At 36.4% G+C, this 24,321-nt stretch overlaps 1 protein-coding gene across 4 annotated transcripts in view; it reads left to right on the plus strand.

Annotated features, from left to right (window-relative positions):
- ADCY1 (adenylate cyclase 1) overlaps window positions 1–23,765 on the plus strand; it is a 192,526-nt gene extending 168,761 nt beyond the window's left edge. Inside the window, exons 18-23 of one of the 4 annotated variants that reach the window (XR_003073678.3) lie at window positions 19–133; window positions 2,724–2,848; window positions 20,341–20,508; window positions 21,152–21,305; window positions 22,127–22,689; window positions 23,600–23,765. Coding sequence is in view for 1 of the 4 variants with exons in the window: in XM_418883.8 (XP_418883.4) it covers window positions 19–133; window positions 2,724–2,848; window positions 3,266–3,604 (579 nt within the window). In the remaining 3 variants the exon portion in view is untranslated. Of the gene's footprint in view, window positions 1–18; window positions 134–2,723; window positions 2,849–3,265; window positions 4,446–20,340; window positions 20,509–21,151; window positions 21,306–22,126; window positions 22,690–23,599 lie in introns of those variants that run through there. The other 3 variants (XR_003073677.3, XM_418883.8, XR_003073679.3) reach the window with 3 other exon arrangements.
- Window positions 23,766–24,321: the final 556 nt, after the last annotated feature.

The following is a 24,321-nucleotide window of genomic DNA, read 5'->3' on the forward strand; positions in this document are numbered from 1 at the left end:
ACACTGTTTTGTTTCTAGGCTAAAAAATCAATTTATTCCCATTTGAGTACACTCGCAGATTTTGCAATAGAGATGTTTGATGTTCTTGATGAAATCAACTATCAGTCTTACAACGATTTTGTCCTGAGAGTTGGTAAGTCAATTTTTTACAATTACCACACAAGTGAAAGACTTGTTATTTAGCTTTTCTTTCTTTTTTTTTTTTTTTTTACTGTTTCCAAAGGACTGTCTGTCCTGTACTCCTGACTAAAACTGAGATGACTTCCTGTAGAAGATACATGTCCATGTATAAAATAAGCAGGCTGAATAGTCAGCATCAGTACGAAGAATCAAACTTGTGTCCATTTCTAGTATGATTACTTTGTCTACTCACGCTTAAAAGAAAATTATGCTAATATTTTTATGCAATATTATTAGTGTACATAGTACTGTAACTTCCAGGTTGTGTTGCTAAACTGATGTAAACTGAGTCTGGCTGCATTTGGCTGTCAGGAAATCCTGCATCTGCAGGGGCTTTCTTGGAATTAGGTATGGTAAGTTTAGGTTGGACGTTAGGAAACACTTCTTTACAGAAAGAGTGGTTAAACACTGGAATAGGCTCCCCGGGGAGGTGGTTGAGTCACTGTCCCTGGATGTGTTTAAGAGCCGTTTGGATGTGGTGCTCAGAGATATGATTTAGCAGAGGGTTGTTAGAGTTAGGGTACTATGGTTAGGCTGCGGTTGGATTTGATAAACTTTGAGGTCCTTTCCAACTTGAGTAATTCTATGATTCTATGATACTATGATGGTGGGAGTTCTTCATAGATCCTAGAATCATAGAATTTCCTAAGTTGGAAGGAATCCACAAGGTTCACAAAATCATACAGAATCACAGAATCAGGAGTTGGAAGGGACCTCTGGAGACCTCTGGAGATCATCTAGTCCAGCCCCTCTAAAGCGGGTACCTTGGAGTCCAACTCCTCTATCCATATAGAACTGCCAAAAATTCAAACCATATGTATGAGAGTATTCTCCCAATGCTTTTTGAACTGTAGCAATCCTGGTGCTTTGATTCTCAGTGGATAAACTTTTCCTAATACCTAGTCTGATTCTCCTGTGACACAGTTACAAGCCATTACCTCAGGTCCTATCGTAGTTACCAGAGAAGAGATATGCAGCTCTCCCTCCAAATCACTTCAAACAGTCCTTTCTGCCAGGACATAATTTGAACAAAATTTCTTAATAAGAAAGATTTATTTCAAGGATGGAATTTTTGCTTAGGGAAAGCCAGAGAGAAGACTAAGATGCTTGCCAGACAGGAAGAATTCGAACCAAGTGTTTGAATCTCTGCCATGCCTTAAACTCCAAGTTATTGCACTGTGATGACAAAAAATGTGCTCAGTGTTCTTATTACAGACATTTTGTGTAAATAACAAAATAACAATTTGATTAATAATTTATATGGAAGAGAAAAAATAGTGCATAAATTTTAGCACTTGATGAAGTTTCTGTGGCTGATCTTTAACTATAAGAATATTTGAGTATTCAAATAAATTCATATATTTGAGTATGTAGGTATTTTGCATATATATGAACATATGTTTAACTTCAATCCAATTTTGAAAAAAAAGCTTACATCTTGACATTTTTTTCTGCACTCAGAGAAACTTTCCTCATGAATTCTAGACTTACTGTATATAGTTTCAGAACTTATGCTATTATTGTATTTAATTTTTGCCAGTCTTCACACCTGTTTTTGTGAATGAAAGCTGTTTTCAGATCCTCTGGTCTTGACATGATCCCTCCCTTTATATGTTATTTCTTGTCCTTTTGTCTCTGAGTCCTTTTTCATCAGCTTCTATATTCTTTCATGCATAAATTGTGATAGCAGGCTAGACAAGTGGAAAATCGATCTTGCTAGCAGCATAGTGAGAAACACATCAAGGACAGCAATGGTAAACTTACACATCTTGTCCTTCTGTACATCCAGTAATTAGAAGTCTGAAATTCTTTTTGTACTATGCTGTAACTGGTTTTCCATAGTTTACAAGGGAGCAGAAGACAGACATTTAAACCCCATTCTTACTGCGTAACTTGCCTGAAAAGGCCTTGCATAGATACTGTGGAGATTTTTACATCAACAGCTCTTCAGGATGCTGTGAAGATGGAACATTAACATTCCATTTTGTCTTTCAAATATGGTGTCAAAATCAGTCAGAAATGTATAGACAAGCCCAGTGGTTTCCCAAAAAAGGTGCTTGCGCTATTTTCACATACTGTCCTCTTCTTCAGTGTTTCCCTTAGTTGTCTAGTACTGATAAGCAATGTGACGTACTTCTCTTACCCCATTTATTGTGTTTCATAGTCATTATTTCTGTTCATCTTGGAAAATCTGCCAATTAAAGGGTTTATGGGAGCAATCACAGTGGAAGGCATATCAAAAAATGAAAGATATTTTTAAAATTGCCTCTAATTGTTCCACAACTAAACTCTGTAGTACCACTACTTTTCTTTTTTTCTTGAAACAACAAAAAAAAAATCTACAGATAAACCAAAATTTTATGTTGCTTATCATATTACATTTCCAATAAGATATTGCTGTGTATGCCTTTGTTTTGTTTCTAAAACTCTTACAAATGCGGAAGTTCAGTTGACATTAACACACTTTGTATCCTATGATTAGAAAAATTCTGAGGCATTTGTGTTACATCTTTTTTATAGGATTTATGTTTTTTTGATTTTAGGTATTAATGTTGGGCCTGTAGTAGCTGGAGTCATCGGAGCCAGAAGACCACAGTATGATATCTGGGGAAACACTGTAAATGTTGCCAGCCGGATGGATAGTACTGGGGTGCAGGGGAAAATTCAGGTGAGTGCATTCCAAGATAATTTTGCAAACTTTAGGTACCTTCAGTTTTATATGTGACTGCATTTTCTACGCTGTCTTGAAAATGTAACCGTGCATTTCACGAAGTAGTGAAGCATTTAATGGAAAACAACTTATGCCAGCTTATAAAAGTAGAGAATTTGGCTACATATTTCTGATGGATAGAACTTAATTAGCTCACACCAGAAGTTCTGATTCTCAGATTCTAGTTTAATCAGTGATTTTTAATTATTTAAGAAAACTCTTAAGTGAAGCCAGGAGCAGCAATACATGCTAATTCATTCTGCTTATGTGTATTTCAGTATGGATAATGAAAAGTAAAGGGAGCAGGTGGCAGTTCTAGGATTAACCTTGCGAACAGAAAAAAATAATTCTTCTTCTTTCTTTTTCTGTCCTTAGGTGACAGAAGAAGTTCAGCGAATATTAAAGAGGTGCAGTTACGAATTTGTGTGCAGGGGTAAAGTCAGTGTAAAGGGAAAAGGCGAAATGTTGACCTATTTACTGGAAGGAAAGGCCAATGGAAATAATTCACAAACACAGTCTTTAAACTTAGAGCGGAAAATGTATCCTTATGGGAAAGCAAATGTCCAAACAAAATTAGGCACCAGCTGTCCGTCAGTGTCCTCAGTTGCTAGCTTTACTCTAAAAGCTGGCCCTGGAGCAGATCAAACATCTACCACTCACACAAATCAAACACTGCATTATCTTCCTTCTGTGCCAGCTGTGAAGGAGGCATAGAGCAAAGGAAAGTTGGTTGTGCCATTTGTTATGAACATGGAGAGCAATGGTTGCCTGAATTTTTACCTAAAGATCAGAGGTCATAGGCCATGGCATTAACCAAGGACCACTACAACCCAACCAAAGAGAGATTGGGAACTGTGTAATGAACTCTTGGGGTGGAACAAATAAGGGCTAGAAATTCTGTTAGAAGAGTCAAAAACTGATTTTCTGGAAATAAGGAATATTTTCTTGGCATTTTTAATGGATAAATGAAAAAAAAAAGATAAACATTTATTTGTGTGTGTGTGTATATCTTTTAATCTGTATATGCACATATACAAACACTCCTACGTAGACCTAATATATATATACACAAAAATAAAAATATGTATTTATTTACACATCCACTTGCAATGACATATCAAAGAGATTTCTCTTTCTGTCATAGCCAGCACTGTTTAGTCTGGGATAAGAAAAGCTGCATGTGGAGTATGTGGCAGATGAAGGTTATCTTGGGCTACAGCAAGAGTTAGATAAACTGTTCCCAGTGCATGAGTGAACAAAAACTTTTTCATTGCACTGTCAGTGGCCAAGAAATGAAGGCTGGATTCAGCAAATTGCTAAATACTATGCATTTTTAAATTTCTACTTCCACGCTCCCAAAACTTACATTGAGATATAAAGCAGATGAACAACAGAGCTTAAATTTTGGCAGAAGAGCAATATGATGGGTTTTATTTGATGTTTGTTTATTTATTTGTTTGTTTTTTAAAGAAAAAAAAACATAAAGATTGATAGTTTTTAAAATGGCTGATTCTTTAGAAGTCATTTGATTCTTTGTAAGGAACCACCCTGTAAACACAGCAAAATGCTTATGCAATATAGAAACATTCCTTTATATACAATATCGAAGAGCAGAAAGATGGTATTATTTCAGGCTTTTACAGATAGCATAAGTCCAACAGCTCAGTTCTAGGATTTAGCTATACCTTTCTAAGCATCTTAAAGAATTTTTCCACAGACAAACATGCTGTTGCTAGCTTTGTGATAGCTTTGTATGTTTGTCAACATAGTTTTATGTCTTAATTGATTTTTAAATTGATGCCACAAATTATTTTTTTATGTCTTGATTCTGCGTAGGCTCATGATTCAAAGCTGGACAGTTATAGAAAGCTATAATTATGAGAAACAAGCACAGTCAAACTTTGCACAAACTAAGAGCTCACTGGTAAACAAGCCAGGAAAGTGAGGGCTGCACTTAATCTGAATAAAAAGGAGTATATTTTGTTCTTTAATGCAGCCCACATCTTATCATGCATGATTTCATTTTGAAACACCAGTCTGGATGGGAAATGCATTGTACAGCTCTGTACTCAAGAGAGCAAACTTGTCATGAGTGAGTGCTGACATGCTTTACTCCATAGACCACTGCTTTAATGTTCTAATGGAATTATGCAAGCTAACCAGCCTCACTGCTTTCCAAAAGAGAAGCAAAGCTTTACATTGTTTAAAAACATGTAAATCTTGCAGGGTATGCTAGGTGAGATGATGAGAGCAGATTGGAGAGTAGAGGTGTGGAGAGGCATGGTGTGGCGTGGCAAGGCAAGGGAGAGGAGAGGAGAGGAGAGGAGAGGAGAGGAGAGGAGAGGAGAGGAGAGGAGAGGAGAGGAGAGGAGAGGAGAGGAGAGGAGAGGAGAGGAGAGGAGAGGAGAGGAGAGGAGAGGAGAGGAGAGGAGAGGAGAGGAGAGGAGAGGAGAGGAGAGGAGAGGAGAGGAGAGGAGAGGAGAGGAGAGGAGAGGAGAGGAGAGGGAGAAGGGCTGCACTGCTGAAAACTTGGATGTACTAACTGCTACATTTCACTTTGTGGAGGCTTGATTTGTTACTGATTTCAGTGGAAAGAGGAATATGATTTTTATGCCATCAGCATTTACTTTAGAGCAGTTATTATTTCTTTGTTACAAGCATGTAACAAAGATTTTGTGTCAACAGATGTAAATTGTTAAAGAAAACATGCAGAAGTTTCTGTTCCCTGTGTAGTTGCATGCTGCAATGAGATTCAACTGCTTTTCAACAAGGTTTTACCTAATTTTTATGTATCCTGTCAGTTAGCTTTTCCATTACAAAGCTAGCAAAATTAGTATTGTGACTGAAGTGACTGTGAACAACTGAGGATTGCTTCCTAAGTTTTATGTGTACACACTGACTGACCTGTGACAAATCACTAAATTTCTTCATATCTGTAACAGCTATTCAGTTCACAAGTGTTATTCAGAAATTATTTAATTCTGTTTTGGAATCATTCAAAGCCACTTAAATAAATACATATAGAGAGCAGAAATTTAAAAGAACCAATATTCACAAAGTGAACTGAATAAACTGTATCCATGCAAAGTGCACTGCATATTTTTGGTTTCTAGAAGGTTTATGAGAACTAAATCATCATGCAGTTAAACTAAATATTTAACCAAAATGGAAAGTAATATATGCAAGAGCATTAATTTCCCAGTTCCATTCACAAAGAGACCAAAATACACAATTTTTGAATCAGTAGATTTGGTGTAATATCACCGATAATAATAAAACTTTATTTTTACTCATACTTCTACTACAAAGCAGATTAAATTTAAATCATTCGTTTTAATTTTTTAAAACACTAACAAGTGTTAGTGGAATTACTGTGAAGGTTTTCTAAGTCTGATCCTCTTCTCCAGCATACAAATATGGAAAGTGTTTTTGGAAGAATGTCTTTCATCTTCAGTGGAAGGGACCACTCCATTGGCTAGTTATCTGTGGGGCTCCTTTGCAGTAGTTAATGCCTCTAGAGCAGCGTGAGTGGACACTGGATGGATTCTGGTATTGCAGCTGGTCCAGTTTGGCCTTGCTATCTTACGCCATCACTGATGGTGTATTTGAAGTCAGTTTCCAGACTTTTCTGAGTCCTAGCATTAACGCTTTTTTGTGGTTGTTGTTGCTGTTTTTATTATGGGAAAAGCTGTATTTTTCCTACTTCTATGTAGTAGTGGAGGAGTACAAAATTATGGAAAAGTCACAAAGGAGTGAACAGCTGTGAAAAAAAGGCAGTTTTTAGAAACCATTCCTACAGGGAATATAAATTGTGATATGATTAAGCTGTTCTCTTGCCTTTATGCATTCCCCCTCTTTTCATATCATTTTCCTCCTTTTTTGTGTGTGTACACTTGTTTTATTTCAGTTCTTGTATAGTAGCTTTAGATGACAGATATAATCTCTCTGCTGTATTGCATTTTTATCTCATCAAAAACACATAGAAAGAGATAGTAATAAGACTTCCGGTAACTCCATGAATGTACATATTCTGCCAAATTAGAGAAGTCTGTCATAATTTTATAAACTAAAAATTGGCTGAAGATTGTATGTGGCCAACTCCAATATCCCTTAAAATAGTTGTATGGGATTTGGGTTGGACCTATCTTAATGCAATTGTTTCCTGTCTTTCATTTATTAATTTTCTGGTCAAGTTCTGAAACTGTTGTCTGGATGACCTTGCTGTAGCACCAGCAAAGAGTCAATTTTGCCTCACAGTACCCCAGTGTCCCTTACTTTTAACTGAGGGTAGCTAAATTATGTACTGTGGGCAGAATAGCCTCCTGCATTTCTGTTCACTGTTCTGTGCAGCTTTTAGCTTGAAACAATTAACAGATATGAGCCCTACAACAATGTGATGCCGTTTTGGCAGGTTAATGTGTGTCAACACCAAGCACAATATTTCACATCAGTTTGCACATTTTCTCTTTAAGATAAGAGTAATAGTTCAAGGTTTTTGTTCTTTATATAAGAAAATAAGTGTCAGAGATGTTCAAAGTCTCTTTAATATCTTGGGAGCTAATTTCAAAAGTGTTCCCATGCTATCTTTATCTTGAAATGATTTTTTAACTACTATTCTCTGCTGACATTCTATTGAATTACTGGCTAGATATTTCCCAATATTTTGCATTCACGCTGACTAGAAAGCTATTTTATCCAACCTATAAATTCATTGTTATTTGTAGCTGCTTCCAGCTGTAAGAAGTCACACTCCGTTGCCTTCACAAAAACACAAGCAAATTATCCCTTGCTTTCTCTAGGTGCAGGTAAAAGCCTGCAGAAATCACCAGAACTTTAGAATGCTTACAGAAGTCAGGAGCTGAGCTTGTGAGGCCAAGTTTTGCTTTGGGTTATAGTGATGACTCCCAGTGGCATATAACTTAAATCACTGTTTTACAGCACTGTAAAACAGTAGGTTATGAAAGTCTGCTGTGTATTTTTGCTCATAATTTATCTGTAAGGCAAAAAGTACTTGGGAGTTACTGTTTGAAGTGAAAAAGTATGTGACCTGTGCCATTTCAGCACTTTGAAACATCCAATCACAGTAGTAACTAGTGTAAATCATTTTCGTGTGTTAAATGAATACCTGTTCATAGGTGAAACAAACTATTTACTCTGCATTGGCAAGTCCAGATTCTGTATGTGTACTGCCCAGGCAGGAGGACTATTTAGCCATAATGTTCTTTCAAGTTAGAGTTTTGTATTACAGTGAAAAACCAACATTTTTTAATTTGTGATAAACTGTATTATAATGCCTTATTTATTTTTAATCTTGTACAGTGTTACAAAAGAACAGAAAACACTGGCCTTTCATGTATTATTCACTTAAAGGATGTATTGTGTGAAATTTTGTAAATAGGTTTAGCTTTGAAAGGTAATTGCATGTACACTTGTATAAAAAGAAGCAAAAAGGCACACTTCTAACAGATTTTTGTAACAGACATTTTTCATGTGCATGGAGAATATAAATCCTTTGGAAATGAATGTCCTTTTGGTTTTCCTTGCAATATACTGCATGCCACTCATGCCTGACTTCGGTAAAACAAATCAAAACCATTAAGTTTTACTAAATGTTTTTGACATATCACTTCTGACAAAGTTAAATCCACTAGTTTGCATGTGTGTTTAGCAAAGCAAAATCAAAATGCAAAGATCAAAATAAGAAGAAAAATATTTTAATGATCATGATCTGACAGCCGCAGTGTTCCAACATGCATAATACAGTATATGAAATGTGTTTCCAACTTCTATGCTGTCTTTATAAGGTACCTGTTGGTCATTAGAAGCAATAAACTTTACTTACTGTAATATAAAAAGCAAGAAGATATTCTAGTTCATAATTATGTAATATTTGACATTCAATGGGTACTCTGTGATACTGCATTTGATGTAGTATTGTCATCATGCAGGACCAAGTGTCAAATCCATTATTGCTGTATGCAGGTACAACACTACAGAAGGTAAAGAAGGTGAATTTGGCCCATTGATGTTACCCAGAGTATATTCCTAACGTGGTATTAAGTTATCGTATGTGGAAAATAAATGATGCAAATAGATTCTGTTTCTAGATACATACATGTGTATATATATGTGTGTGTATATATATATAATTGATTTTGTTGCCTTATTTTTTTATGAGCTTTTATGACCCATTTTCCAAATGACTTCTATTACTAAGCAGAAAATATCGAGCTGAACTAGTAGGAGAAAGTTCTCAAAGGCTTTGAGCTGCCTGCAATATCCTGTGTTGATGCTACTCCTGTTCCCACTGAAGCCATGTTTACAGGCTTGCCTTCGTTAGACATTTCAGCATAGACCAAAGCCTGAGCCTCCTGACAGTTATTGACGTAAGAGTAATACATCAGAATCCAGTTCTGTAACAGATTTTTCCATTGTGATGCTAAGTGAACGTTTAAATTCTGGAGACATTTTGCACACATCATTTTTAAATTTGTCATATCTATGTCAATACATCTAGAGACTACTTCTGGTCTTACTTAAAATATTGCTTTGCGATAAATCAGGAGATTGTAAGAACATGACACTGAGGTTAGTTGAAGAAGGAAAAAGGGCTGAACTATGAATACTTTCCACCATGGATTAATAAGGGATTCTTTACACATTGAAACTAGTTTCATAATGGGATTTAGAAATCTGTTAATTTGTTTTAATCAAGTGACTATGATGCTAACTAAGCAGCACATTTTCTACATGCAATGTAGAAGTAGAAAGAAAAGTAGTTTCTTTGCATGCAAGAAATATCTTCAAGTGATGATTGGCTTCATATAGTAGTTGAGTTTCTAACAGTTGTAAATTAACTCATCTCAAATTCAGTGGGTTTTACATCTCAGTGTGGCACAATTGTGACTAATGACAATCTGGACTCTAATTCTCATCTGTTTATGTTTTTTTATTTTTTTTTCCAGAACCCCCTATAGGCTTTTTTCCATCTCTTTATTCCTGTTAATCACATCTTCCTGAGTTTTCAGGCTACTTACTTCTGACCAAATGTAAATAATGAACAAATAAATCAATCTAACTAAATGGGAAAAAAAGTAAAGGTTGGGTAGAGGGCTGTCTAGTGTTCTTTAAGTATACTTCAAAATGTCACACTGCTTGGGTTACCTGGTGCAATCTATAATCTGATCACTGCAAGGGCATAAGTAGGAAAAGAAAGAAAAGCACAAAATTAGCAAAACTAATGAATAACAAAAAATAAGGTAGACTAAAATAAATCAATTACTGAAAGGAAAAGGTGAAAAAACAGTACTCCTGAAGTCAGTGGTAAAGCTGTCAATGATGCATACATTTCTTGAGTGTTTGAGCTGCTAAAGTACTCAGCCAGTTTCATAGTGCAACAAAATTAAGTCTTGTGTTTAACTGCATGGCCAGTTCCATTGCTGAGATTTCATGTCTGTTCACATCTACAGGAGTGTTCAAGATCTCCTGGTGAACTGCTTTAAAAATTCCAGACAGAATCATTATAGTTGGGGGCTGTTACCTTTAATGTCTGTTTTCTACTCACAAGCAAGCACTTTGAAATCTGAATTAACATTGGCTAATATGCATAGCCAATGTGCTGAAGGGACTAGATTTTACTTGTGCCTTACTGCATGATGGAAGATCTGCTTCTTTATACTAGCATTCTCATTTTATGTCTGCTGTGACATCAGATGTCACACCAGCATAAGACTGAAGGAACAAACAGTGCTGCATCACTGTGAAGCATTTTTACTACTTTCATCCTACTTTGGCTTACTACCAGCACAGTTATGCCAGTGCAAAGAGTGATCCAAGTATTTATACAGGGAGGCCATAGACACGCGTATATTGCTCCAAATTAAATGAAGAACAGATTTTCTAGAAATCTCGGTGTTCACAGAACTGAGATTTGCAGGAAAATACAGCCAAATAGCTTGAAGCTCCCTTGAAAAAGCTGGTTGCTCTCCTCTTCAGGACTCGCAGGCTTACACAGCACGTTGATTTAGTATATCCAGAACACTTCCCTACAGCTTGTAACAGCACTGCCATGTTTGCTAGACATAGGTTAATAGTCCTTACGGTGGGCGGTTCTAAGGTATACTTCAGTTACTGAGGTTCTTCACACTATTGTGTCTTACTGTTCAAGTGCCTGATCTGCTACTTTGATCTGAGACTTGTTGATGGTAGCCTCAGTAGGACAATTTTGAGTTGGCATGTTGAAGTTGTTTAGGTGATTTCTCACTTCTTTTCAGTGAACATGGATGCAAAGGCAGTCTACTCTTACATTTCAAATGCCATTCAAATGGTATATCAAACATTTTCAATGAAATGTAGGTGAAAATGAATTACTGTGCCATCACAGCTTTGCTTACTGATAATTGCTTTCCTAAATACTTACAATATATATCCTTCCTGCTTTTATTTTACAGTGATAATATAGTCTTCAATTAAGAAAGAAAGAGGTAATGATGTGTGAATTGCATATTTCATTTGCCTATGTGTGCACAAATTTGGACTTAGACAAAGCAAATAGAGAGTTTCTGTTCTGCGCTGAAGCATCTGATTATTATATAGATGTAGCTTTGGAAAATGTTCTGGTAAGAATTAAATTAAGGCTTTCAGAGTTCTCACTCAGAAAAGGAAGAGTAATTGGAATAATTTTTGGAGTACCATTTTAGGAGTAATTTTACCTTATTCTGACAATTCTAGAAATGCAATATTATTTCCAGTGAAATTCTAAACAGAGTTTAAAAACCTCTCCTTGGAAGGGTGCTTTTTCCTTCAATATACTTGTTTGTAGATTCATCTGTGTGCAAGTGATGAGTTTGTACACAGAATTTGGATAATGATGCAAAACAGTGGTAAAAAACGTTTTGCACAATTTCAGTAGTTTCAGACAAATTTGACCAATTTCTCAAAATCCTTCCACTAAATCTCATGCTGCAGCCTGCAACTGTTATCCTTTTAATTAACCCTTGCACTTTACTGTCAGGCAGTTAGTTCTATTCCTTCTGGTATAGTTTCATATGTTCTGCTTGGAAATGAGATGTTAGGTATTTTTCTGATCTGTTATTGGAAAGATCAAAAACTGTATGTGATTCCTTCTTTTTCTAACTAAATGTCCAACACCCTACGTAGGAAGCAAAAAACACTTGAAGCACGTGTTTTACAATCAAAATTAGTCTGCCTACACATAAGGACTCAGTGTCCATTGTAGGTTTGCCCATAATTTTAAGTATCCTAGAAATATTTTAACACCAAATAATTATTCTTTGGAAGTAAAAATGTGAATTGTTGTTCATAAACACTGCACTACTTCTTAAGAAATCAGCATGCTCCTCCAGCCTTCAGTTGTTCAGCTCCATTACATTTTTATTACAGGCAGTTTTCAGGCTTGCTTATTGTCTTCCTCTGTAAGTTCTCCATCTCACAGCTGTCAAAACTTTGCTTTTGAAAAATAAAGCAAGTTTTTCGAATAATAGGTGTTAAAAGGAATAGAAACAGATTTGACAAAATCTTGTTAGGAAGTGGCCGGCATGCAACAGAAAATCTGAGATGGCAGGTAAGTGAACTCTGTGGTGGGAGTGCAGACTCCAGCAGCTGGCAGCACTGGGCAGCGAGGCTCAGTCCTGCCAGATGCAGACAGAGCAGCATCTATGATAAAATTCCCAAAGAAAAGACACAGTTACACAGGAGCTCTCTAGCAGTTTAAAAAAATAAATGCAAACTCATTTAAAGGGTAGTCTGTGTCTGGATATCACTCTATTAAAAATAAAAGTAAAGAAAAAAACAGAATGGAGGATTATGAGATTGGTTGAATTTAGTATTCAATAAGAGGAAAATGCTAGAGGAATTTTACCAGCTGCTTAAGCTGCAGATCTTAGCAACAAATTCTATATTTCTTCCAAACTAACTTGATTATTCAGTTTAGGCTTTAGAGAAAAATCTAAACCATTTCTACCCCTCAAAGGGAAAACCAAGCATACTCTTCTCTTTATTTAATTGGCATATGAGTTTTCAGAAGATATTTTAGTCTGTTTTATAGCCCAGTAGAGTAAATGTTTCCTTTAACTTCAGTGATTGCTGAATTGCTAGATCAGGCCTTACTATAAGATCTGCTCCTCTTCCCATTAATGTCAAGTGGGTTGTAGCCAGTGACTTCAAAGGGACCAGGAGGAGGCCTACTGTAACGTAATAGAAACATCTACATAGGTAAATAAAATCAATGTCTCTATCTTTAAGGAATGAACTACTAAGTCAAGATGTCGTTTTTCCAACTATTATAGGCCACTGATACATATGAACAATTTTTATAACTATATAGCTATACACTATATATATATATATGTATGTATATACATAGTATGATACAATAACTTAACACTGGGTAACTTCCAATGATAGATTTGCATTAATAATACGGGTCTTTTTATGTAAATAGAATATTGTAGAGTATCTTCCAATCTTTTTCAGGATTGTTAAACTGAGAAGAGCAATTGAATATTTGTCCTATTTTTATGTTAAAAAGTGAATGAACTGAAATGTTAAATGTGAATGTAAATTTCTTATTGCAACTTTTATACTGAGTGTTTGCACTATCATAATTTCTGGAATCCAATTAAAAACAAAATAAAAAAAATCAGCTTGAATAAACAGTTGTTTGGAATTGTTTTTTTGTTTTGTTTTGTTTTGTTTTTTAATGTAGTTGCAGTCATTATTCTATGACAAGCTGCCTTTCAAAAGTCCCAGAAGACTGCTTCTCAGTTTTCATGCTAAGAGTATACATCTAGAAATCCTACAATTTTACTTTCACAGTTGCTTTGGACTAAAGACCCTTATGGGACCAATCCAACTCCATTGTGAGCCATAGTGACTTCCTGCATTGAACACAGTGGAAGTCAGCTTGGGCCAAGCTCTTGTGCATGCAGAGGAAAGTAAACATGTACAAATACTGGCACAATAATGGCCACAGAGACCAGAAAAAGGGAAGGGGAAGCTCACCTCTCCCTCTATCTCTCTCCCTCTCCCTCCCTCTCTCTCTTGCTCTTCCTCTCTTCCTCCCTCCCTCCCTCTCTCATTCTCTCTTTTTCTCTCTTCCTCTTTCTTTCTCTCTCCCCTCACACAGGCAAGTAAGAATTGGCCCCAAACTAGGGCCATTTATGTGCATCCATTAGATCATGTAAGTGGTTTATATTGAGAAAACAGTGCAAGATACAGAACTAGACTAAGTGTAAAATTGCGTTGCCTAACTTAAAATTAATTTGAAGACTGATTGAAGTTATATCAGGTAACATGTCTCTTAAGAGGCTCTGTAGGTTTGGACACCATACCAAATTAATTTGATTGTACCACTGTCAAGTCACAGCAGATTCCCATCTGGTCAACACAGAGTAAAAGCAGAGACACTCAGGTCGATCACATCCATCCATGTAGATGTGCCCTAAGATAACTTGGAAATGCAGAGTCCCTTGTGATTGCAAACAGCCTGGGCTCAGGTGCAAAGTCTTTTTTTCAAATGCTAGACAAGGGCTCCTGAGCTGTTTCTTATGCAGATAAGAGAGCATAGTATGAGTCCTACAGAATTGCTATGATGTCAGTAAGTATGATGGAACTGTTCTTGGTTTGCCCTTAAACTAGTGAGAAGAATTGTTTGAGGCCTTGCAGAACTTCTTTTTATTTTCCTCTTCCCCAAGGAAGCCAAACCTTTGTAAATTTCAATCAAAGCAGCTCTGAAGTCAAAAGGATCCAAATAAACTGAAAATCTGGCATTCACTTTTAACTGGAACTATTCTGCCACATGCCACATTAGTATTTTATGCCTTTTTTAATATTAAAGAGTTCAACTTTCATTGTATTGTTTAAGGGAGAAGTATATAAATATAAATAACATGCATAGAATATGTACACACACATATGTTAATAAGTTAGTTAGCATAAATTCTGGAGTAATTTCCCAGGTCAGGTATATTTTTTTGTCATCGTCCATTACACAGCTGAATTACTTCAGAGACATAATTACACCATACGAGAATTTGTATTACTTAAATAATGAGGTAGTTTCAGCAGCAGGTTGCTTAAATCCTCTGGTAATATTTATGGACAAGGATAGTAATTTATGTTATAGAAATGCAGCCCCTGAACAAGAAATTCCAAAGCCACTGCATTTTTGTATCACAAATAACCCAGGACTAGAACTAGTGTTCTAGTCTAAAAATGTTATCTGAGAATATTGTCAATTGAAAACAGTGGGAAGAGGAGAATGGAAAACAAGAACACTGTGTACACCATTGGCGTTTGCCAATGCATCTATGTCATAGCTTTCCAGTTGTGCAGCCATTTCCTAGGTCAGCCTAAAACAACCTAATGCACAGCTCCTGCTGGCAGAACATGATGTCCACCAGAATGAAATGATGATATCAGTACCAACCATGGATCGTCTTCTCATTTGGATTTTTATTTTAGAAAACAAAATGAACAAACAGAAATATATCTGGAAAGCAATCCATGTGTAGTGGATATTGTCTGTGACAATTTTGGTTTTCATTAAACCCACCAAACTGTGGATAGAATTTGAAGACAGAGATTTTGAGGTATAGTCAAGACAGTATCGGACCTGATCTGATACTAAACATCCAGTTCTGTGCAGATTATCTATTGCAGTAACAATTAGCATAGGTTTTCAGGCTCAGGGCTCAGAGAATAGAAAGAGGCATTTAATTTTGCATTACTATGAACCTCCCAGGCTTTTGCTGTTTCTATACTTCTAATCAGAGAGTAGACTACTATTATTAGAACTAGCTATAGCAAATTAATGATGAATAAGTAGAAAAAACTAGTGATGAACAAGTAGTCATGAATATTACTAATGTCTTCCTTTCAATTTACTCAGCCTAGTCTGAAGATGCCAATAAGGGATTTCATAAACAACAGGATGTATCAGTTACTATGCCACTGTAGATGAAGTGGACGAGCTTCCCTATCACAAACCTGCTGCTTCACTAAGTCAGTGTGACTCTGATGACTTCACTAATACTCCCTCAGCTAAGACAACCTGGGGTTTTGTCTATCAGATTTCAGTATAAGAAAGAGCCACTGATAAACCTCTGGCTTGACCTTCTGCAAAGCAATATACTCAGTATGGACACACTACATCACTTCACAAACAGCATTTTTTGTTTATTATTAGAGAATGCAATAAAGTAAAGTAAATCCATCATTTTCTGATCACTGACAGATTTTAAGTTAGACATTTGTTTGGCATTGGCCAAACTGTGCTTATACAGTTGCCAGAGGTCATAAAAGCATGATTGTTTTTTTTCCAAACTCTACAGTTACTCTGCATATTTATTGAACTTAGGCAATAATAATATGTGTTCCTCGGCAGCACTGCCAGCATAATTAGAGAGGAGCAGTCATATCAGAAAACACACAGCACGTTATTGAGGAAAAGTCCCTGTTGAATATTAACTCAGTTTGACTTCTGGAGTGTAGAAACATGCAGAGAATGTATAGGACACCGTCTAGCGAACAAACAATGTGCAGTTAGAACACACTGGGGCCCTCTGGTAAGACTGAAGTGGATAGACATATAATGAAGAGGAGTCATTGACGTAATTACAAAGGCAGGTGGTGGCACATTGATTTTATGAAGGTTAATGACCTCTACTGCTATTGAAGTGTACGCAGTTTCTTACCATTTAGGTAACTAGACTTTTCAAAAGTCAAATATTAATCAGTCAGACCACTGGATAAAAAGATACTTTTCTCAGTTTAATATTTCCCACTGTGTTCTTAGAATGAGCACTTCTATATAATAAACTTGTTTAACCAAGAGAAGCAACAATTTTTAATGCCTTAGAGTTTTATATTTGATTATAAGATAGCAGCTTATTTAAATATTTACAACCTAATCCTCCTCTCACATAGAGTCCAAGCACTGTATCTGAGGGCAAAGCTGGGCCTTGCTAAGGGAGGATGTGTCACTGACCTTGTCTATGAGCCCCAATACAACATGAGGGGATAAAGATGTGCTCTTTAAAGCTTTTGTTTACTCAGTCCAACATTAAAGCAAAAAAAAAAAAAAAAAATTGCCTGGTAGGATACTACTTCTAATTCCAGGAAATTGTTGGATCTAGATGGAAATTTTCTAACTTTAACATTGAAATTAAAAGCATTTAAGAATATTTGCCATGGTTTGGAGACAAAGCAGTCTCGTTACTCCATTCAGCATACCATGTTGTGGCTTTTAGTATGCAAAATCAGACTTGCTATCCAGCTGAACAGATCCAGTCATAGTAGAGGGACACTACCCAAAATCTGAAAAACAGTTTGTTACCCAGTGTACAGAGTTATCTAGGATTCCCCAGAGCCTTCACCTCAGACTGTTTAAGAGAAGTACCTATGATAGCCATTGGAATGGGAATTGTACCACACTTAGGTCAGTCTGTGGACAGACATTGATCTTGTCTCTGACCAGGAGTAAAGGTCATTGTAACACTGAAAAAACAGAATATTCCAATGGTGCAAGGTACCACTTCCACAGTACTGCTATAAATTATGCTTTTCTTTTTTTTTTTCTCCAGTAATCATAGTATCATCATTTGGAGTTTCACTGACAATAAGAAAAGATTTCTGAAATTCCAAAACTGTTAGAGATTAGGTTCATAAATGTGCATAGCTTTTGTTTAACAGACCACAGAGGATTATAATCCTTGGTTTCTGAAGATTTCAATGAAATATATGTATGAAATGACCGCCACCATAGTATAGCCTCTCACAAATCTCAGTATTCTCATGAGCATCCAAGCATGTACTTCCTACTGCAATCAGTGAATATAAAGGGTTAAGGCTTTTTTGAAAAGTCCCGGTGGGCTTCTCCATACAACTTTACATATCTAAACAGGCTTTGGACTGCCTGCATTTCAATTTCTACGGCTGCCCAAGACACTTACAACTCAGGGAATCACAGGCTCTGATCCTTTTTGCATATCCCATTGTATCAAAACTCTGGAAAGACCAAGGAAGGCATTACAGCTGTAGAGGTTAGTGCACAATGAGGCTCCCTCCTAGTTTCAGCCTTCATGCTGATAAATAAGATGTGGCACTCTGGTTTTCACTGAAAAGTTCAGTCTGTTAGTCAGTCTTGGAGCACTCCGATTTGACTTTACACTGCAGAACTCAGACAGAGGAAGGAGAGGTTATGAGAATTTGAATTTTATTTTAATTTTAGAGTGATTTCATCCAAAAGCAACTAATAATCTGGGCCTAAATTTTCTAAATTGCTTAGGAAATACAGTATAATTTACTTTCTCTTTGATTTTTCCTTTCCATTCCTAATCTTTCTTCTAATTCTTTTCATAGCACTGTAAAATTAGGTAAGTATTTTCCTCTTTGTCTCCTTCTCTTCTTGTCTTTTTTTTTCTTTTTCTTCTCCCCTTATTTGCCAACACCATCCCTTGTATTATTCCTCTGGCTCTTCCTACTTCCTTCCATTTCTCCCAACAAGGATCATCCCACTTTGATTCATCAGACAATACACTGATGAGCTGCACTTACCAGGTCCTTTTCCTACTCCCTGTTACGTACTTTTTGTGGAATCACCCACACCAGAAAGCCCTTGGACTAGTCACAAGGCAGGGAGAAAGCCTGGTACTACAGACTATATCAAACTCCTAACTGTTGGGACACTTTTGCAAGATTTATGACTTAACAAACTAGAAATACAAAACTGATTTGACATAATATGTTAGGTAAATGTGGGTGCTAAGTTTGGCATTCAAGTTCTCTTCAGAACTGTTTAGCAACATAATCAGAGTGAGAACTGATGAAATGAACAGAGCAGCAACTGAAAGTGTGTAGTCTCAGATTAGATCAGAACACTATGGGAAAAAAAAATGTCCCATGGTAATGCATGTTACTTCTTGGTAAATTACTCAGACCCACCAAAAAGCTTCTTGTGTAGGTTCATGCTGCACAACATCGTTTGCATTCCACCCTTGCTGGGATAAGCAGTAGTATGGCCCACTTATACAAGGCAGTAGTATGTCCCACTTACACAGGATGGGGCAAACATTGCAACACTATGTCAAGACATCACTGCTCTGTGCTATATAAAGAACTGCCTTGCTGAGCTCTGCAAGATACTGTATGGAAGACCTGGTGGGTCTGTTCATGAAGCCACAAGGCCACTAGTTTGAAAACTAACTACTAATATTCAAAATGAGGTAAGGGCTGGTCTAGCCTCTTCTATGTTTATAAGGGACCAAGATATTTTTTTTCTTTTACTCAGCCACAAATAACTCAAAATAATTTTATGTTTAGTTCTCAAAATATTCCTGTAGGAACCTCCCCTGGGAGTTTAGGAAATAAATAGCTTTACCTGGACCAGCTATTTATTTCCAGAACGTTTACTTATGCAATCCATGTGATTCTAAAGTGCCTCAATTTCTCAAGCTCTCTTTCAGTTCCATAGGGACAGATAATTTAAACCTAGAAACATACCCCATGTATTGACAGACCTGTTATTCCTAAATATTGAACTGGTAGCTCCAACTCTCTATTCATAGTGCAAGTATTAATACAGCAAGTTAGAGTGGTTTATGATTAGGTTTGAAATGCTCAGATTCTCTGCAACCACGAGTTCAACTCCTGGCAAGATCAGACCTTTGACCTCCTGCTGAGGTGCATACTACAGCCTCAGATCATCCACATAAAGCCCTGAAATTAGGTCTGCCTGATGAATCTAGATTTTAAAGCTTTACAATTCATGCTTCATCTAAAAGGGTTACCCCAGTATCTGTGCAATCATTCCTCCATGTCTCTGCTTGCTCTACAGTGTTGTGATGGCAGCTGTTTACTGTCTTCTTCCACAAAGTTCACTAGCACTTCTGTGGGGTTCAGTCCAGCTGCATTTTTTGTCAACAAAAACTATGGTCCTCCATGTGAACCTTAGCCTTTCATACTAATACAATTCTCATCTAAGAGCTGATGGTTTGAGACAAAATTCTTCAGTATAAAATGCTGTAATCTCCACAAATGTTGGCTGCAAACACTATGAACTTCACACAGCAGCAAAACAATATTCAGTGTATTCTCACTACCTATATTTTCTTAAAAGAAGAGTTTTTCATTGAAGATTTAACTTTTTTTTCTATCATTAATTTTTCAGGTAATAAAAACAGAGAAAATAAAATCTGAATGGAAACAGATACATGTCCATTAACAAACATCCATCTTGTAACAGATCCTCAAAATGTCATAAACAGCTATGTGAAACCAATAATAATAATCTAGTGATTTATTATCATTGAAGTAGATAGCAAGCAGCAGAGCCTAAACAGCAATAAATTTAGCACATAGATAATTTGGATACCCTGTATTCCTATGACTACTTCATCTTAGATTACTATTCAGCATTTTTTTTCATTTAGCAGCACCAGTGAAACTCCTAAAAAAATGTCAGATGCATCATTTGGGGAGTCTCTGCAGCAAAGAATGCTGGGAAGGCACTGGGGCTATAAGAACTGAAGCAGCTTTAGTTGGATCACCTGAAAAGGAGTGAAGTAGTAGAAGATCTCACATGGAGTGTAATACCATGGGTAAGGTTGTTTTCTTTTGCTGAGGATGTGTTCCTTCACTTTGGATTCTATCATTCTTAATTGTTTTAACTTTTTCTGCCATTTTTAGATTTCTCTTCCTCCCTATTTTTCTGGATGTCATTAAATGGTATTATTAATACAACTGGGGGGGAATAGTGTTTCTTACAGGTGTGTCTAAAGTATGGAGAATGGTTTTGTTCTTCTCAGAAGTTCTGTTGGAAACAATCTTAAAAGCTATCTTTAAAAGTACAAATAAAAGCTTTTAATTACTCATGTGAACTGTTATTTAATGAGTAAGGGAAAAGCATCAAAATGTATAGTAGTACTGTGGGGTGGAGGGGATTTGAGGAGATGCGAACTTATGCTGACTTCCAGTTCTAGTTTATTCATGTAAACTTACTACCAATATGCTTCTAAGACTAAGGGACGTTAATGTGGCTGAACAGGGAGGGGGAAAAAAACAACATCAGCTCAGGGCTGCTTATAGTCAGTTGTGAAAGCTGACAATATTCAGAAGTTGGAGGAGAAATAGTTATTCAAATTAAGTGGTAAAGGTTTTCTGTTCCTTCCTCTTTCTAACAAAGGAAAAAAAAAAATGTATCTGTTGAAGAAGTTTCCCTGTTTTCCCTCTTGTCTTCTCTAGAAACGTGAAGTGGGTGTGGCACTACCAAACTCTTAGACTCTACACAGGTGCAAAACATTTCCAATGAATGGAGAACTGATGCCTTTAATAACATAGAAGTCCACCTCACTCAACCCCCATATGTGATCTTTCATATAGAGATCTCAGAACATAGGTACTGAAAATTTGTTGCTCTTTTACACAATCAGCCTGTGTAAAATATCTGAACTGCTTCATGAAACAACACATTTCAGCAATTATTAGAATAATATCAGAACACTTACAATTAGAAAATCCATCTTAAATATTTATCTACTTTAAGGTATATTTATCTTAGGCTTCTCCAAGTTTAAGAAGATGAGTTCTTTTCTGTTGCTGATGCAGCTGTGGAAGTAGGAAAGTAACCAATGAAAGAGCAACCTTGCCGCTGTTGTAAATTTAACTGTACAAAACATTTTAGGATCGAAGTTCAGAAGCAGTAAGACTTTCTACAAAATGCTGAATAAGTGGGAGGGAATTAGAAGCTTTTCTAAAAATGGTTGTTCAAACAAGAGTAACAAAATGGCAATTAGAGGAAGACAGATTATTGTTTGAAACCAGAATGCCTCTGTTACTCCAGTGTACTTTGCTATTTGATTCCTTTTGGCATGCCACAGTTACCGTTGTCTTCCATAGTTTCAATAACTGCAACCCCCAGGCATATCTGCTTACGCTGAAGGAAAAAGAGAAACAACTATCATAACGAAGTCACAGCTAATAGGATTGCTTTAAGTTTTAGCCTTTGTGGAGCTCCATATGCAGAGGGCTGAGACAGGAATAAGTGTCTTCTAATCTCTTAAACCCTTTAAGAATATTCATCTATGTAATAGGTAAAATTAATATAGAGAGAGTGCTCCTATTTTCATGTTTGCATTTTTTTTCTTGGAATTGAACACTTTGCATGACATCTTATGCTATATGAGCAATGACACGATTTTCTTTTCTTTCTACTTTAAGACAGCAAACCTGACTTCCAGATGTCAGAGGAAGAAGATTCTATTCCAAATGTTAAAAGATCTCTAAAAAGGAAGCTGGTGAAACACAGCACTCCAGTGGACTCAATGCTCTCAAGAAAAACGCTGTCTCTTTCAGGTCCAATCAATTGGTTAGTCAAGGACCAAGATCTCAGTAAGAGAGCTTATGTATCCCCAGTGCCAAAATCAACTCCAGGAAGATCAGTAGCTCAACTATCACTAGCAAGTGTTGAAGCATACTTCCCTTATATGTCTCCTAAAAGGTTTTCAGCAGTATTTGACTTGCAAGATTCCAGCAGAGAGATAAGCCAAAGTTCTCAAGTTGTGTATTCAGGAAGACGACTTTCCACAGTACTGGCATCTGATGAATCAAATGAAGAGGCAAGTGAAAAGGCTGTCTCAAGTGTGGAAACTCAGACTCCCACAGAAGCATCTGAGAAGATTGCAGTAACTCCCAAGAGTGGATCTTCATGGATGGTTTCTGGAATACCAGGAATAAAAGATCCTCCAATGTTGAAAAAGAAGAAAATTGATAAAGCTACTGTGGTAATTATATTCTCCACATACTGTGAAATAGCATAATTTTGTGCCAATACTGCATTTACACATCTTTCTAGTAATAGAGAAATATTTTGGTTATACAACATCTCCACAACTTTATCAATAAGAATGTATCAGTATGAACTGGGTTGTAACTACTTAGATTCTGTGATATCATCCCTAACTAGACTAGATGTGGTTTACTCACCTGGTATTTAATTTAGCTTATGTACTTGCATGTCAGTATATGAATGCTACTGCAGAAGTAGTTTTGGTGGGTTTTTTTTTTTTCTGTAGGAGGAACTTAAGAATAGGAAGAGATTAGTGGCTTAAGCTGGAAAATTTCTCAAATTTCTTCATATTGGAGACTGAAAACGGAAAAATAAACAATCTACTACTTGGCCTGTTTAATTGAAATCATAATGCTTTATAGAAAGTATCCTAGTCATTGCTAATGTTGGTCTTGCATGCAATCCTTCCAGTAGTGTAAGGTATCCTGGGGGAAGCTTAGATTAGTAATCCTTATACAGGTAGTCTAGTTTGATTAAAAATGGAATTAGAGATTTCAGTTTCCTGCAGCTTTGATTATCAGCATGGACTCTGTGGAAAGTCCACTAAAAGGAAAATAAGACAATGGATTCAGAGTCTGAGGACTGTCATGTTAGTGTGGAAACCATCAAGTTCTGTTTTCTTGGATTTATTTGTGGATTTTATTTTTTTTCCTTCTCACTATTGTTCACAAGTACATTGAAAGCTCAGGAAGAAGGAAGATCTGCTCACTCTAAGAGTTAAAACTTCTTAGCTTAAAACAAATTAAAATGTTCAGCCCAAATCTAGCTGTGCTTTTTTTGTTGTTGTTGTTTTAAAGCATGTGAAGTCTAAACAGGTCAGACTGACTATTTCTTTTCTCTAACAGAGAAAGAAACAAAGAGAATGGGTGCTTCGCCAACTTATAAACATTGAGGAAGCAACTAAACATGAATTAACAATTGAAGAATCTTGATCAAACTACTCTTGAAAGTAATGCTGTTTCGTGCTTGTTTTGTAAATAGCAAATTGCAATAAAGTGCACATCCAACTAATCTGCAATGCCTATTGGTCTTACTATTCCCTACTGAAGTTGGTTGGTTTTTGAATTTTGGGATTCTTCTCACCTCTGAAGTCTAAGAGATGTCAGCTACTGCTTCTACATGAAAGACAATGTTAATCTACAGTAGCTAAATGCCTGGAATAAAGGAAGGGAGAGAGTAAAGTAAAAATTGTTCTTCATCCTGCCACAGTTGCCACTTATCACAATTGTTTGTATAGCATTCAAATCTTCTAGGGTTGCTGATGTTCCTGAAGTGACAAAGTCCTGGTGGCCACATGAATGTAATCCTGGTTTGTCAGCAAAGAATCTCCTCATCTAAAGAGTAATAAAAGCATGCAATCAGAAATGTTTTTACTGTTAGCTGGGGAGATGAGGAAATAGTGAGAGGCACCAGGTTGGGAGTCCAATCTTTAGAGATTACTATCAGGTTTGAAGATTTGGTTTTGAGTTTGCTCTGGCTTGTATTCTAAGTATGCTACACAGTCACATCTGAGATTGTTACTGCTTCACTTAGTGTTTTGAAAGTATGCTTTTTTTTTTGTCCCTTT

This window comes from Gallus gallus, chromosome 2 (assembly GCF_016699485.2).
Source record: "Gallus gallus isolate bGalGal1 chromosome 2, bGalGal1.mat.broiler.GRCg7b, whole genome shotgun sequence".
Classification (NCBI taxonomy): Eukaryota; Metazoa; Chordata; class Aves; order Galliformes; family Phasianidae; genus Gallus; species Gallus gallus.